Here is a 17226-nt window from a genome sequence, read left to right as displayed (position 1 = left end):
AGATAAAAAATGTGAAGGGAATAAATGCAACAGAAGAGTTGCAAGATAAAGTTGAGAAAATCTCCCAAAAGGTGGGGAAAAAAATGGAAGAGAAAAGTTTAGAAGATTAAAGGGTCAGTCCAGGATATTCAACATCCGATTAACAGGAGTTCCAGAAAGAGAAAGTGGGGTAGGAAATTATCAACAAGAGACTATAAGAATATTTTCTAGAAGTAAGGACATAAGTTTCCGCATTGAAAGATCTGAGTGTCTAGAGCAGTTAATTTTAAAAAGACCCATGCCAGGCCTCATCATCATGAAATCTCAGAACACTATGGATAGATACGATCCAGAGAGAGAAAAAAGAAAAACAGGGTACAAAGGATTAGAAATCACAACAGCACTGGGCATCCCAACAGCATCATTAGAAACTAGAAGAGAATGCCCTCAAAATTCTGATTAAAAATAATTTACAACCTAGAGTTCCATACCCAGCCAAACTATTAGCCAAGTGTAAGAATAAGGTAAATATTTTCGGACAATAGAAGGTCATGTGTATTTATCTGCCATGCACTGTTTCTCAGGAAGCTACCGAAGAATGTACATCAGAATAAGGGAGTGAAGGAAAGAGTGTAAAGCAGAGTATCCAGGCAATTTGAGGCTCCAACACGAGAGAAAGTCAAAAGGGTTATGTCAGGATGGTGGTGAAGGGTGCTGGGTAGTAAACCTAGAAAGAAATGCTGAATGGGGTAGGAGGTTGTTTCCAAGAAGAAAACAAAACTGATAGGTCATCTCAGGTTTTTGAACACATTCAGAGGAGATTTTGAGCTTGAGTTTTCAGAGAAGTTTGAGAAGCCTAAACATGCTTTGTTCAGGAGGCCTGAAAGGAAAGTCAAGGGCAGGAGGTGGGGATTTGGGAGTCACTGTCATGTTGGAGGCACTAATGGGTGTGAATGTGGACATGACCAGGATGACATGAGAGGGCTGAAGAAAGCTGAGGGCCAAGGCAGGGTGAGAACGCTGAGGAGCAGCTGGAGGCTGGAAAGGCCAAGGGGAGGCAACCTCACCAGGTGACCGGCCAGCTCTAAGGGCCAGCATCTGGGGAGGGCAGGGGCTAAGGACATAGCAGGAGGGGAAGGGGGTGGCAACCCTGGCCCTGTCATTCAGGGAGGTGGGGTGAGAACTGAGCACTCCTTGGCTAGAGAGAGAGAAGGGGACCAAGGGAGTGAGGCCCAGAGGAAGGAAAGGCCAGGTCCAAGGTCCCACGTGGGAAGTAAGGTTGGTGGTCATGGCCTACACTTCCCAGTGAATCCAGAAAGACTTCAAGGAGTAAGGGTGGGGTAGTCCCAGACAGAGGCTTGGGGACCCCTGGGTGGGTTTCAGATCCTCCAATCTCTGGAGAATTCCATTTAGAGTTCTGCAAACAGGAACAACCAACCCTTACTCAAAGATGATGACCCTGACTCAGACCTCATTCCTCCTGGGTCCTCCCAACATGAGGCCCATTTTACAAGTGAGTTCACTGCCTTAAATAAGATGCCACAGCCCCATGGTACCAAAGTTGGTCCATCTGATTCCAGGCCCTGTTTCCCCAGGACTCTTTTCCCTCCTGGTCACTCACTGATCCTTGACCTCAGACATAGGCTCTGTTACTGTCTCCATTTTGCAGATGAAGAAACTGAGGCTCCAGAGGGAAAGAATTTGCTCAAAGTTATGCAGTAAGTGGTAAAGGTACTTCAGACCCAGATCTGTCTGCTGTTGTGTAAAGGAGCAAACAGATGCTCAGAGAAGGAACCTGCCATGGTCACACAGTAATTGGTGGCCAACCCGGCCAGGGGTTGCTCCACCTTCATGTGACAGGCCAGCCAAGGACAGCTCTCTGCCTTTCCTTAGGCCCATGAGTCCCAGTCAGAAGCCACAGAACAGCACAGATCAGACACTGCCCTGAGTTGACATTGTTTCCCGACAATCCTGAACAGTCCTCTTAGAGCCCCTTAGTGCCCAGTAGCAATGATCAAGCCAGACCCGGTCTGTGCACATGGAGCAGGCGGGAGACCCACGCTCAGGTAGGCAGTGACTCAGAGATGACACAGTGGGTACTCAGAGGAGAGGTCCTCGCCCAACAAGTATTTACTGAGCACCTACCATGTGCTACATTCTGTCTAGGTGCTGGGACAGGAACCAAATATATAGGAAATGCTGCCCTTAAGGGGCTTGCATGTTAGTGGGAAAGAGAAATAAAACAAAATACATTTAAAAAACTATATAGCATGTTAAATTTAAGCCCACAAGTAGATACTATTACATGACCACCATAATGGCTAAAATTTTAAAAACTGGCAATACCAAATATCAACAAGAAAGCAGAGCAACTGGAACTCCCATATATTGTTGATAGGAATCTAAAATGGAACATTAGTTTCAGGTGTACAACATAATGATTCAATATTTGTATATTGTGAAGTGATCACCACAATAAGTCTAGTTAACATCTGCCATACATAGTTACAAAATTTTTTTTGTCATGAGAACTTTAAGGTGTACTCTTTTAGGAACTTTCAAATATAGACTACAGTATTATTAACCATAGTCACCATGCTGTACATTATATGCCCATGACTTTTATATGTTTATTTTATAACTGGAAGTTTGTATCTTTGGGCACTCATTTCACCATGCCATACCCCCAACCCCACCTCCAATCTGTTCTGTTTTCTGTCTCTATGAGCTTGTTTTTTTGTTCTATTTGCTTGGTTTGTTGTGTGTGGGTTTGTTGTGGTGGTGGTGGGTTTTTTTTTTTTTTTTTTTTTTGCCGTACTGCATGACTTGCAGGATCTTAGTTCCCCTGCCAAGGATTGAACCCGGGCCATTGGCAGTGAGAATGGGGAGTCCTAACCACTGGCTGCCAGGGAATTCCCTTATTTGCTTGTTTTTTAGATACCACACATAAGTGAGATTATGGTCCATCCATGTCTCAAATGACAAGATTTCCTTCCTTTTTATGTCTGAATAATAATATTCCATTGTATATATATGCTACATTTTCTTCATCTGTTCCTCTATTGATGGACACTTAGGTTGTATCCATATCTTGGCTATTGTAAATAATGCTACAATGAACATAAGGGGGTACATATATCTTTTCAAGATGGTGATTTCATTTCCTTTGGATAAAGGAAATACGTTATCCAAAGTATACTCAGAAGTGGAATTGCTGGATCATATGATAGTTCTATTTTTAATTTTTTGAGGAGCCTCCATGCTGTTTTCCATAGTTGTTGGGACCAATTTACATTCCCACCAATAGTGCACAAGGGTTCCCTTTTCTCCACATCCTCACCAACACTTATTTCTTGTCTTGAGAACAGCCATTCTAACAGGTGTGAGGTGCTATCTCATTGTTTTCAATTTGCATTTCCCTGATGATTAGTGATATGGAGCACCTTTCATGTACCTGTGTCTTTTTTGGAAAAAATGTCTACTCAGATCCTCTGCCCGTTTTTTTAATTGGATTGGTTTTTGCTATTGAGTCATATAAGTTATTTATATATTTTGGATATTAACCCCTTATCAGTTACAGGATTGGCAGAAATTTTCTCCTATTTGGTGGATTGTCTTTTCATTTTGTTGATGCACAGAAGCTTTTAAGTTTGATGTAGTCCCAGTTGTTTATTTTTGCTTCTGTTGCCTTTGCGTTTGGTGTCAATTCCAAAAAATCATTGCCAAGACTGATGTCAAGGAGCTTATCATCTATGTTGTCTTCTAAGGGTTTTCTGGTTTCAGGTTTTACATTCAAGTCTTTAATCTATGTTGAGTTGATTTTTGTGTATAGTGTAAGACAGTGGTCCAGTGTCATTCTTTTGCGTGTGGCTGTCCAGTTTTCCCACGAAGAGACTGTTCTTTCCCCATTGTGTATTCTTGGCTTCTTTGTAGATAAATTGACCAGATATGCATGGGTTTATTTCCGGGCTCTCTATTCTGTTCCACTGATCTATGTGTCTTTTTATGTCAATATAATATTGTTTTATAATAGCTTTGTAATATAGTTTGAAATCAGGGAGTGTAATGCCTCCAGCTTTGTTCTTCTTTCTCAAGACTCCTTTGGCTATTCAGGGTCTTTTGTGATTCCATACAAACCTTATGTTATTTTATTTTTTATTATTTTTTAAAATAAATTTATTTATTTTTGGCTGCATTGGGTCTTCGTTGCTGTGCGCGGGCTTTCTCTAGTTGTGGCGAGTGGGAGCTACTCTTCCTTGCAGTGCGTGGGCTTCTCATTGCAGTGGCTTCTCTTGTTGCAGAGCACAGGCTCTAGGAGCACGGGCTTCAGTAGTTGTGGCACGTGGGCTCAGTAGTTGTGGTGCATGGACTTAGTTGCTCCACAGCATGTGGGATCTTCCAAGACTAGGGCTCGAACCTGTGTCCCCTGCATTGGCAGGAGGATTCTTAACCACTGTGCCACCAGGGAAGACCCCCATACAAATTTTACAATTGTTTGTTCTATTTCTGTGAAAAAGGCCATTGGAATTTTAATAGGGCTTGCACTGAACCTGTAGATTGCTTTGGGTAGTATGGACATTTTAACAATATTAATTCTTCCAATCCAAATGAGCACAGAATATCTTTCCATTTATTTATGTCTACTTCAAGTTTTTTCATTAGTGTCTTCTAATTTTCAGTGTGCAGATCTTTCACCTCCTTAGTTAAATTTATTCCTAGGTAATTCATTCATTTTGATGCAATTTTAAATGGAATTGTTTTCTTAATTTCTCTTTCTCATAATTTGTTATTAGTGTATAGGAATGCAACAGATTTTTATATATTGATTTTGTATCCTGCAACTTTACTGAATTTGTTTATTAGTTCTAACAGTTTTTTTGGTTAAGTCTTTAGTGTTTTCTATGTATAATATGATGTCATCTGCAAATAGTGACAGTTTTACTTCTTCTTTTCCCATTTTGGATATCTTTTATTTCTTTTTCTTGTCGAATTGCTCTGGCTATGACTTCCAATACTATGTTGAATAAATGTGATGACAGTGGAAATCCTTGCCTTGTTCCTGATGTTAGAGGAAAAGCTTTCAGCTTTGAGTATGATGTTAGCTATGGGCTTGTCATATATGGCCTTTATTATGTTGAGATATGGTCCCTGTACCCACTTTGTTGAGATTTTTTATCATAAACAAATGTTGAATTGCAACTTACTGAAATGCATCATAAAGATAAAATGGATGCATGGACAGATTGACAGATAGTGATGATGCAAATGGAGCAAGTGTTAAGTGTAGAATGTAACTGGTAGGTATATGGGTGGTCACTGAACAATTATTTCAAGTGTTCTATTTGCTTGAAAGTTTTCATCACAAAATGTTTAGGAAAAGCGTATAACATATTAGAATGTGATAACTGCTCTGGCAAAAAATTAAGCAAGGTGTTGGGAAGGAGGATAGAGAGTGACTGGCGTGGGGGCTGCAGTATTAAATAAGATCATTCAGGAAGGCCTCCCTGAGGAGACCTTGGAAATTAGAGAGTGAGCCACAAAGAGATTTGGGGGAAGAATGCTCCAGGGAAAGGGACCAGTAAGTACAGAAATGCTCTAGGGCACATGTGTGTCTGGGATTCCTGGAATAGTGATAGCAAGGAGGCCGGTGTAGTTGAAGCCAAGGGGGCAAGGGTGAGGTAGATAAGCCCAGAGGAGCAGCAGGAAGGCAGCTCCTGCAGGCCTCATGGCATACTGTTCAGCCTTTGACTTTTACTTTGAGTGGCGTGAAGAAATAGCATGATCCAACACCTGTGTGCACAGGAGGACTCTTGTCAGTGTAGTGAGACCAGGCTCAAGTGGGCAAGGCCAAAGCAAGGAGACCAGGGCGGAAACGATGGCAGTAGACGGACAAGAGATGATGGTGGCTCTGACTTGAGTGGCAGGAGTGGAAGTGGTGAGAGGGGGTCAGATTCTGGAGATATTTTGAATGTGGAACCAAGAGGATTTAGGCCTGGAGAATGTGTGGGGCTGTGGGAAAGAAAGGAGTCAAAGATGACAGGTGTGGAGAGGGAGGGTTACAATCAGAGTCCATTTTAGGGGAAGATCATGGATTCATTTTGGGGAGGTCAAGTTTGAGATGTCTGCTAGACTTCCAAGTAGAGACATAGAGTAGTAGGCCAGCCCTTTGGATTCAGGGAAGATAGAGGAGAGGAGGAAGAAGTGAGCAGAGTAACCAGAGGACTGGTGGAGGGAGTGTCAGCCCTGCTGACTGGTCAGGTAAGGGAAAGATGGAGCACAGACCATCTGTTGGATTTGGGGGATGGGCCTATCCCCAAAGGCTTAGCCTGACAAAAGAAAGGTGCAACCACTTCCTCAAGGCCATGGCCGACCTAATTCTTTCAACTGCTCTTAATGACTGATCACAATCTCCTGCAACTTTGTGTATGTGAGATGTGTCCACTTTGACACACACAGTTCTGGATCAAGAGTCAGCAAACTAAAGCCCTCAGGCCAAATTTGTCTGTTTCAGCAAATAAAGTATTATTAGGACACAGCCTTGCCCATTCAGATTGTCTAGGCCTGCTTCCACACTCCAACAGAACTGAGTAGTTGCCACAGACCATATGGCCTGCAAAGCTGAAAATATTTACTGTCTGTGCTTTTAAAGGGAAAGCCTGCTGACCCCTTCTCTCCCTCTTTCACTACAGGAATGTCCTGTTGTTCTGTTACACAAGATATTTAATAGGACATTTAGGTGGCTCCCAATTTTTTTTTGTTATTTTGAAAATGTTCCAATAAACATACTTAAGTGTATTTCTTTGGGCTCATGTGCACACCCACAAGTTTAATTCCTGGTTTGGAGGATATGAGTATTTCAGTTTTGATAGATTTTCAAATTGCTCCCTAATGTAGCTGAAATTATTTACACTCCCATCAGCAGTGTAAAGAGTTCTCATTTTCCCTTATTACCCTAAAACTTAGTGTTGTGTGTTGTTAGACTTTATTAGTTAGCAATCTTTTATTGTTTGTAGATTCCTTTGGGTTTTCTGGCTGTGAATGATAGTTTTGCTCCTTTCTTTTCCTTGTCTTGGTACTCTGGCGGGCCCTCCATGCAATATTTGCATTTTGTTCAATAATACAATTAGGGGCTTCCCTGGTGGCGCAGTGGGTGAGAGTCCGCCTGCCGATGCAGGGGACACGGGTTCGTGCCCCGGTCCGGGAAGATCCCACATGCCGCGGAGCGGCTGGGCCCGTGAGCCATGGCCGCTGAACTTGCATGTCCGGAGCCTGTGCTCTGCAATGGGAGAGGCCACAACAGTGAGAGGCCCGCGTACTGCAAAATAATAATAATAATTAATAATACAATTAAAAATTCTGTTCTTGGCTCTAAAGGGAATAATGCTTAACATTTATCATATAGTATGGTGTTCTACCATTAAGTATAATGTTTGATGCAGGTTTGGTTTTTTTAATTATTATTTTGGGAGAAAACTAAAAATCCATCTGGACTACTTTTTGTTTTTTGTATATGGCTACTCAGTTTGTCTATTTCTTTTTTAATTAGTCTTGGCAAATTATCTTTTACTAGAAAATTGTCCATTTCATCTAAGTTTTTAGTGTATTGGCATAAAGTTTATAATCTTATTTTTGTCGTTTCTGCTATATCTGTAGTTATATCCCTTTTGCATATTAATGTTTATTTTATTGGTCTTTTCAAAGATCCAGCTTTGTTTTGTGGTGCATACTAGTGCTTTTGTTTTCTATTTAATCAATTTCTGCTCTTCATTATTATCTTCCTTCCACTTTCTTTGGGTTTACACTTACTCCATTCTAAAATTCTTTGACATTCTGCTCATAAATTATCCATATTTCTTCTTACCTAATACCACTGATAAGGTTACAAATCTTGTAAATTCTGCTTTAGTCCCCCCACCTCCCAAACTGGAGTTTTTATATGTATTCTCATTTTTAGTTTGACCTAAATAGTTTTCATTTCCATATGATTTCATTTTTTTTTTTTTTTTTGCAGTACGCGGGCCTCTCACTGTTGCGGCCTCTCCCGTTGCGGAGCACAGGCTCCGGATGCGCAGGCTCAGCGGCCATGGCTCATGGGCCCAGCTGCTCTGCGGCATGTGGGATCCTCCCGGACCGGGGCACGAACCCGCGTCCCCTGCATCGGTAGGCGAACTCCCAACCACTGCGCCACCAGGGAAGCCCTGATTTCATTTTTGAGTAAAGAGTTTTCTAGAAGTGTTTTTTAAATTCTTTAAAAAATGTTTTTTTAGAGTGTTTCCATTTTTTTTGTAAATGTATTTATTTATTGGCTGCGTTGGGTCTTTGTTGCTGCACTCAGGCTTTCTCTAGTTGTGGCGAACGGGGGTTACTCTTCGTTGCAGTGCATGGGCTTCTCATTGCGGTGCCTTCTCTTGCGGAGCACGGGCTCTAGGCACGTGGGCTCTAGAGCACAGGCTCAGTAGTTGTGGCACACGGGCTTAGTTGCTTTGCGGCATGCAGGATCTTCCTGGACCAGGGCTCGAACCTGTGTCCCCTGGATTGTCAGGCGGATTCTTAACCACTGCACCACCAGGGAAGTCCCTAAAAGTGTTTTTAAATATCGAAAGATTTGGAGTTTATTCAGCTCTTGCTTGTGGTCAGAGAACACGGTCTGTATGAAATTAATTATCTGAGTATCTGTTGAGATCTGTCTTGGGGCCTGGCCTACTCTATGTCTCTGCTTGGAAGCTAGCAGACATCTCAAACTTGACCTCCCCAAAATTAACCCATGATCTTCCCCTAAAATGTACTCTGTAATTTTCCCTGTCCCCATCTGTTGTCTTTGACTCCTTTCTTTCCCACATTCCCCACAGGTAATTTTTTATAAATGTTTCTTGTGTGCCTGAAAGTAACATATTGGGTTCAGGGTTCTACCAGGGTCAATTGATTAGAATTATTAATGGTATTAAAATCTTCTATATCCTTTTTTTTTTTTTTTTTTTTTTTTTTTTATGCGTTACGCGGGCCTCTCACTGCCGTGGCCCCTCCCGTCGCGGAGGACAGGCTCCGGACGCGCAGGCCCAGCGGCCACGGCCCACGGGCCCAGCCGCTCCGCGGCACGTGGGATCCCCCCAGACCGGGGCACGAACCCGCGTCCCCTGCATCGGCAGGCAGACTCCCAACCACTGCGCCACCAGGGAAGCCCCTCTTCTATATCCTTTTTTTGGCTGTTTGGTCTATCAGTTACTGAAAAAGTTTTTAAATCTACCACTGTGATGAAGGACTTGGCAATTTCTCCTTGTATTGTGTCACTTTTGCTTCATACACTTTCAGCCTTTTTTTTTTAACCTCTAACATACAAGTTCAGAATTGTTCTATCTTCTTAGAAAATTGTTCTTTTCATCACTTTGTGTTGACGCTCTTTATCACTAATAATGTCTCTAGCCTTAAAGCCTATTTTGTCTGATTTTGCTATGGGTATATCTTTTGGTTAGTTTTTCTCTAGTATACACTTTTTTTCCAACTGTTTACTTTTGGTGCCCTTAAGTTTTAAATGTCCTCTTGTAAACAGCATAGACCTGCATTTTCTTTTTCTTGGCCAATCTGTTCATCTCTATTTTAATAGATGAATGTAAAATATTTTCTACCTCTGGTTTTGTACCGTTTATGTACCATTCTTTTCACTTTGCTTCCTGTTTCTCCTTTTCTACCTTCAATTATACTTTAATACCCTCTACTAAACTTTTCTCTTTTGTGCATTGGCATTTATACCTTCTATTCTTTTAGTGATCTCTCTGAAATGTTTGAACTTGACTTGACTTTACAAAGCCAGATAATTACCAATTATCTTTATTCTCCTCCTCTCAAATAAATGAAGCTTCTTAGAACACTTAAACTCTGATTACTCTCTCCAGTCCTACCTGTTATTGTGTCCTGTGCTCCTTGCTCTGTACTCCACAAACTAATGGTCACCATTCATGTTCCATAGCAGGTGCTTGTTTAGATGGACTTCCGTGTTTACCAGTTTAGTTACTTGATATTTTTCTGTCTAATTTCTTCTCTTTAGAGTTTTGCAAATTCACTACGAAGTGTCTAGATGAGATTTTATTTTTATTTATTCTGTTCTGGATTTTAAGTGAGGATCCTGGTCTCTAATCAATTGTGGAAGTTCTTCAGGAACTGCCTCTCCCACATTCTTTTTTCTCCTTCTGGAACGCTGATTGAACCTATTCTTCTCACCTTACCATTCCTGGCACTTCCTCTTTTATATGTTCCATCTGGCTTGTTTTCTGGCTAATTGCTTCTGCTCTTTCATCCAGTTCAGTGATTTTCTCTTCTGCTGTATCTAATTGGCTCTCTTGCCTCATCCTTTGAGACCTGAATTTCTATAGCTCTATTTTTCAATTCTAGAAATTCCTTCTAAAACCTTTATGCTTTTCAGTGTCTTGCTCCAAGCGTCTTCAAGTTTTAATCCCCGCCCCCACCCCGGCCACTGCCTTTTTCTTTCTCTAACCATGAGCTCCACGAAGGCGAGGACGTTTGGTTTAGTGTTGTCATCCCCAGTGCCTCCTACCGTTCCTGGAACGGAACAGGCTCTGAGTGAGCAATGTCAGATGACTTAGTGACAGTGGGAACAGAAGGATGCTGTGCCGCAGCCTGGCCCCCGCTCTCCCTGCCGCCAGAGCTGCGAGCCTGCTCCCCCAACGGCCTCGCAGGCTTTCTAGTCTCCCCTCAGCCCGGACCTCAGGGAGAGGACCCCACCCCACTCCGCCCACCTCTGCGCAGGCCGTGACGTCACGGGACTGTGACGCGCCCTGGGAGCCCCCGCCCCTTCGCGGCGCTGGGCCGGGAATCCAGGCTCTCTGCGCCGTGATGTCACGGGTCCGGGCGGGCGGACTTTGCGTCGGCCCAATGGGAGCGGCGCGCCGGCCTCCCCTTTAAGGAATGTTGTGACCTGACGTCAGCCGGGCGAGTTACCTCCCCGAGCCGCCGTCGCTGGGCTCAGCGCGAGCCTCGGAGCCCTTGAGCGCGAGGCGCGGAGCCCCCGGAGCCCCCGAACCGCAGCCACATCCCCTCGTCGCGCGCCCCAGAGCCCCGGCCTGCGCGCCCCGCCGGGCCGGCGCGATGCCCTCAGACCGGCCTTTCAAGCAGCGGCGGAGCTTTGGTGAGGCCCGGCGGGCGCTCTGCGAGCGCGGGGTGGGGGCGTGGGGGCTGGGGGGTGTTGGCCGACCGACCCGACTGCCGCAGATGACGTCAGCTCCGTGACGTCAGGCTCGGCTGGAGCTGGACCCTCGGGATGGGAAGCGGGCTGGGGCCTGGGCCGGGGCCTCCGCCTCGCATCCCGGTCCTGTGCCCGGGCCTTAGGGCCCAACGGCTCCAGAGGCGGGGGCTTCGGGGAGGCGGGGTCGGGGCCGCCCCTCGGGTACTGGCGGGACGGAACCGCGAGGAGGACCTCGGCCCGGCCTCATCCCCGACTGCTGTCTGCAGCCGATCGCTGTAAAGAGGTGCAGCAGATCCGCGAGCAGCACCCCAGCAAAATCCCGGTGAGTTCCGCCGCCCCCTCCCATCCCCGCCCGGCCCAGGCCCCGCCTCGGGCTCACGCATCCCCCGCCCCGCTCCCAGGTAATCATCGAGCGCTACAAGGGTGAGAAGCAGCTGCCCGTCCTGGACAAGACCAAGTTCCTGGTCCCGGACCATGTCAACATGAGCGAGTTGGTCAAGATCATCCGGTGCGCGGGCAGCAGCTGTCAGAGGGGGATTGGGTCCTGCTGGGGTCAGGCAGGGGGCTGGGTCCTTCTGAGAAGGAAAAGGTGGGGGTGGGGTACGGGAACGGGTGCTGGGTCCCTGTTGTGGGGAGGTTGGGAAAGGTCAAGGTCAGGGCTTGGGTCAGTGTCCGGTCAGAGGTGAGAGCCTCTAGAAGGGCTTGGGATGGGTGTGAGGTGGAGGATTAGGATCATTTTGGGGAGCGGGTGAGGGCTACACTCGCCCAACAGCCAGGCCCCTCACCGTTGGCTTGCCCTACCGCCCACCTCAGGCGCCGCCTGCAGCTGAACCCCACGCAGGCCTTCTTCCTGCTGGTGAACCAGCACAGCATGGTGAGCGTGTCCACGCCCATCGCCGACATCTATGAGCAGGAGAAGGACGATGACGGCTTCCTCTACATGGTCTACGCCTCCCAGGAAACCTTCGGCTTCTGAGCCAGCAGTAGGGGGGTTGGCTTGGGAGTGGGGGGCCCTGTCAGGCTCTGCCCTGGGAGCTCCTGGCACCTGAACTGAGCTGCCTCTGCCCCTGCCCCTGGTGGGCTGGGCGGGGATGCCACATCCTAGCCAGGGGGCACCAACCGCACCTACCCTGCCCCTGGGTGGATCCTGGCCCAGTCATGTTAGGGTTGCCCCTCTGGGTGCTGGCTGGGATGGGGGGAGGTTGGGAGCAGCCCCTAGCACCCCTGCTCTGTGTGGTTTGTCTTTTTTTTTTAGGCCCCTGCCTGTCTGCCCATCTGTCCCTCCCTGACCTGAGGTGCTGCCCATGCCTGGACCTGCCCACCCCTGAAGGACTGGCCCCTGGCTCACCCAGTCTTGACATGGTGTATGGATCTGTGGTCATTGTTCCTCTGCAGAATAAAGATTGCTCAGGCCTGCCTGGCCCTTTGCCTCCAGCTGCTTGGGGAGTGGGGAGGGCTGCCCCACACCATTCTCAGCTGACCAGTGCACAGACCCGTGTTCTGTGGACTCAGAGCTCATTCGGGAAACCCACGCCTGTGTGTAGTGCACCATGGTGGTATTAGGGGCCAAGCCCACCCCTTCCAGGAGTGCAGTGTGGTTCCAGGGCAGACGCTTGCATAACAAAAAACATTTATTAAGTAGCCACAACCTAACAAACCCTGCTCATCTGCTTCTTCCCCTTCCCTGCTTGGGAGGGGGGCTCCTTGGTGTGCAGAGCCACAAAGTGGGGAGTGCAAGTGGAGATGCTCCTGGCTACTCCCCACAGGCCTTGCTGCCAGCCTTGGCTCCTCACCGGTACCAGATATTTGTGACCCTGGACTCAAACCTGATCTGCCCAGGACTTCCCTGCTGGAAGCTCTGGTTAGAGGGCTTGGCCCAGCTTCTGGCCCTTTCACCCCTGAAGTCCGTGCAGCCCTGTGCCCAGCCAGGCCTACTTGAGCACAAGCATGGCCTCCGTGCCGTCCTTGGTGGTCAGGTAGAGACCATGTGTGAGGTAGTACTCCCGCCGTAGGAAGGCATAGAAGTAATCGGAGATGAGCAGGATCTGGGGGGAGAGAGATGTGAGAAGCTTCATGATACCTCCCCCTGAACTTTGGATCTCTGAGGGGCTAGGTAGGTGTTGGGGAGACCCTACCCAGGGACCCTGCACCTCAGGGCCTACACCACCCTTCAAGGGTCTCACTGGCACTGCAGAAGTTGCCCTACTGCCCTTCCTCCTCCTACCATGGTCTGTGCTTCCATCCCAAGCCCTGGCCTGTGAACTCCAGACTGGCGCGCTCCTCCGTCTCACCTCCTGGGTGCCCACTGGCCCTTCCACCCCAGCCAAGTCCCCTATCAAACCTGCTTCTCCCACTGGGAACCCATATCCCCCTTCTTCCATCCAGGTGTTCAGGCCATAGAATCAACGGACTTGTCTCCTCCCATAGACCAAGCCACCAAGCCTGTCAGTTCTATTTCTACCTGTCCCCGCAGCTACCACCCTGGACAAAGCCACTGTCATCTGAACAACAGTGGTCTCCTCTCTGGGCTTCCTGATCTCAAACCTCCCACCCTAGCAACAGAGGTTGCTTTTTAAGACAAATCTGGTCATGTTACATCCCAGCTTAAGGTCCTCTAAAGGCCTCCCATGGCTCTTAGGGTGAAGATCAAACTCTCTAGGGCTCTGAGGCCTTGCACTTGGTCCCTGCCCATGTACGTGCTTCAGCCTCTGCCGTGCTCCACCTCACTCAGCTCCAGCCACACTGGCCTGTTCCCTTCCAGTGCAAGATCTTTGCTGTCTCCTCTGCCTGGAATGTTCTCTTCCCCATTCATCTAGTAAACACCTGCTTGCCCTTCAGGCCTCAGGAAGGATCACTTCCACAGAGAAGCCCTCCCTCACACCCTAGATTGGGTCTTGGTCCCATTAACTTTTATCTGGTAGCACAAACTCGTCCAAATTGCACTTTTGCATTCATCTATGAGACTGCCTGATAACTGTGGCTCCTCCCCTGGCCTGGGCAGGGTCCCTAAGTGATTCTGCCACCATGGTGTCTGTGCCCAGCGTGGTCTGTCTTTTCTGTCTGGGCCTCAGAAGAGAAAGGGCCCTAGCAGCTCAGCCCACCATCCCCCTCACTGAGGCCCAGAGGGGAACAGGGACTTGCCAAGATTCCCCGAACACTGGGCCCGCAGTCTTACAATTCGATTCATCCCAAGCTCCCAGGACCTCCAGTGCCTGGAACAGGAGGGGCAGGGCCCAGCCCTACAGAAGGATGAGGGGAGAGGGGCTCACCACTACAGACACCACCAGTTCTCAGGCACTTACAAGCCTCTCAGATTATCATCACCAATCACCTTGGCACAGATGGGGTGACGTAAGCCCAGAATTGGGGGAGCACCTGGCTAGGGCCTTAGAGCAAGACAGAGGTTGAGCCTGGCATCTCAGCCTCTGACCCCCAAACCCCTGTTCTGGGAAGCCTCTCTCACATTGTGGGCAGGAAAGAGAGCAAACCCACACCATGGCTTCAGGACAAGGACCTGCCATTCTGCCACCACAGGAATCCATCTGGAAGGCTGATGGTTCCCATCTTACAGATGAGGAAATTGAGGCACAAAGGGTTCAACGGTTGGCCTAAGGCTATACTGGGAGAGCTGGACTAGTGGCTATAACCCTGCAAGGCAATGTACCTGGGGCCCAGTGTGCAAAAGGCCCAGAACTCTGCCACTGAGGGTGTCAGAGCAGAGAGCCCAGGGAGCCCCTGAAACCTTGCGCCACAGCTGCCCATGGGGCGTAGTTACCACAGCGAAGGCTGCCCTCACTCCCTGCAGCCCCTTTCTCACCCAGGCCCAAGGTGTCAAGTCTGAGGAGGCGGAGCCTGGAGCTGGTGGGGGTTGATCCCCAAGCCAGGTCAGATGAGGGGCAGGTGCAAAGTCACAGTTCACAACAAAACAACTCCAATGTCACACACGATCAGCTGGTCAAATAGGAAGTCAAAACACTAGGTTATTAGTCTGAACCATATGAAACTGCCAATTTTGCAGATCAAAAACAGTTGAGTATTGACAATTTCATATGGTTTGACAATATAAAATGGGAAAAAAAATCAAGAAATAGTAGAGTAAGTATACAATCTAGAAGCACCAGAACAAATAACTATAGGACCTTAGGGAGCTATTCTTTTTCCTTGTAAGCCTTAACTTTGTAAATTATGTATACACGTTACGTTGATAAAAATAAAAATCCAAGTAAAAACAATCAGCCGATAAATGATTGAATAAGTAAATAAATAAACAAGGGAGAATTCCTTTTGTAACCCTTACAAAAGAGTTCCAAATAATACATGTAGAGACTCTCCCCTCGGGAGGTGGAGCTTAATTCTTGCCCACTCCCCATCCCCTGCCCCCGAGGGTAGGCTAGACTTCGTGACTCACTTCCAAAGAACAGGGAAAGAGAAAATAGTAACTGTGCACTGGAGAAGCCTGGCAAACACTATCTTAACCAAATGATGAAGGGTAAACGGCATGAAGTGTGGCTAGTGTGTACTGTCTGAGCATTCCAAAAACCTAAAACGTGGCCTCATGATGAGAAAAGCATCAGACAAACCCAGAGGGGACACTCTACAGGATACCTGGCCACTGTTCCTCAAGACTGTCCATGTCACGAGAAATAAGGAAAGACAGAGTGTGAGCAGAGGACATGGGGGAGATGTGGCAACTAAGTGTAATGTGGTACCTGGGACTGGATCCTGGGAGAAAAAGAAGACAATACAGGGAAAACTGGTGAAATCCACATCAAATCTGGAGTTTACTTAGTCATAACGTACCAGGGTCAGTTTCTTGGTTTTGACAAACATACCACGGTAATATAAGATGTTAAAACTGTGGGAAACTGGGTGGGGGACATATGAGAACTCTCTGTACTATCTAAAATTATTCCAAAATTTAAAAGCTTATTTTCAAAAGCAACGTACTACTGTTATATGCAACAACATGAATGAGCCTCAAAAATATCTTGCTGAGTCAAAGAAGGCTTCAGGAAATGTACATTAAGATTTGTGTTTTTCCATTAATAAAGGAAACTGAAGATGATGCAAAGAAATGGAAAGATATCCCATGTTCTTGGATTGGAAGAATTAATATTGTTAAAATGGCCATACTACCCAAAGCAATCTACAGATTTAATGTGATCCCTATCAAATTACCCATAACACATTTCACAGAACTAGAACAAATAATACTAAAATTTATATGGAACCATAAAAGACCCAGAATTGCCAAAGCAATCCTGAGGGAAAAGAACAAAGCAGGAAGCATAACTCTCTCAGACTTCAGATAACACTACAAAGCTACAGTAACCAAAATGGCATGCTATTGGCACAAAAAAAGACATATGAATCAATGGAACAGACTAGAGAGCCCAGAAATAAATCCACATACCTATGGTCAATTAATCTTTGACAAACTAGACAAGTATATACAATGGGAAAAAGACAGTCTCTTCAGCAAGGGGTGTTGGGAAAGTTGGACAGCTGCATGAAATCAAAGTTAGAACATACCTCACAGCACACACAAAAATACACTCAAAATAGCTCAAAGACTTAAACATAAGACATGACACCATAAAACTCCTAAAAGAGAACATAGGCAAAACATTCTCTGATATAAATTGTACCAATGTTTTCTTAGGTCAGTCTCCCAAGGCAATACAAATAAAAGCAAAAATAAACAAAGGGACCCAATCAAACTTACAAGCTTTTGCACAGCAAAAGAAACCATAAACAAAATGAAAAGACAAGCTACAGAATGGGAGAAAATATTTGCAAATGATGTGACCGACAAGGGCTTAATTTCCAAAATATACAAACAGCTCATAGGACTCAACAACAAAAAAACAAACAACCCAATTGAAAAATGGGCAGAAGAACTAAATAGACATTTCTCCAAAGAAGACACACACATAGCTAACAGGCACATGAAAAGATGCTCAACATCACTAATTATTAGAGAAATGCAAATCAAAAATACATGAGGTATCACCTCACACTGGTCAGATTGGCCATCATTAAAAAGTCTA

The 17226-nt window shown here is 46.4% G+C and overlaps 2 protein-coding genes across 3 annotated transcripts in view; one reads left to right on the top strand and one right to left on the bottom strand.

Annotated features, from left to right (window-relative positions):
• The first annotated feature begins 9190 nt into the window (after window positions 1-9190).
• On the top strand, window positions 9191-12598 carry MAP1LC3A (microtubule associated protein 1 light chain 3 alpha). Of its 2 annotated transcripts, XM_032605134.1 has the most exons (5): window positions 9194-11119; window positions 11443-11498; window positions 11578-11684; window positions 11990-12159; window positions 12432-12597. In XM_032605134.1, the coding sequence occupies exons 1-4, from the start codon at window positions 11080-11082 to the stop codon at window positions 12150-12152; spliced, it is 366 nt and encodes a 121-aa protein (XP_032461025.1). In that variant the 5' UTR covers window positions 9194-11079; the 3' UTR covers window positions 12153-12159; window positions 12432-12597. The 2 variants fall into 2 exon arrangements, with proteins under 2 accessions (XP_032461024.1, XP_032461025.1); XM_032605133.1 differs by having other exon boundaries at window positions 9191-11119; window positions 11990-12598.
• A 186-nt stretch (window positions 12599-12784) lies between these two features.
• Window positions 12785-17226, bottom strand: part of PIGU (phosphatidylinositol glycan anchor biosynthesis class U) — a 112687-nt gene continuing 108245 nt past the window's right edge. Inside the window, exon 12 of the mRNA XM_032605132.1 lies at window positions 12785-13221. Within this exon, the coding sequence (XP_032461023.1) occupies window positions 13108-13221 (114 nt within the window). The 3' untranslated portion in view covers window positions 12785-13107. The remainder of the gene's footprint in view (window positions 13222-17226) is intronic.

This window comes from Phocoena sinus, chromosome 15, assembly GCF_008692025.1.
Source record: "Phocoena sinus isolate mPhoSin1 chromosome 15, mPhoSin1.pri, whole genome shotgun sequence".
Classification (NCBI taxonomy): domain Eukaryota; kingdom Metazoa; phylum Chordata; class Mammalia; order Artiodactyla; family Phocoenidae; genus Phocoena; species Phocoena sinus.
The sequence above is the reverse complement of the archived record's forward strand: the minus strand, read 5'-3'. Positions and strand labels throughout refer to the sequence as shown.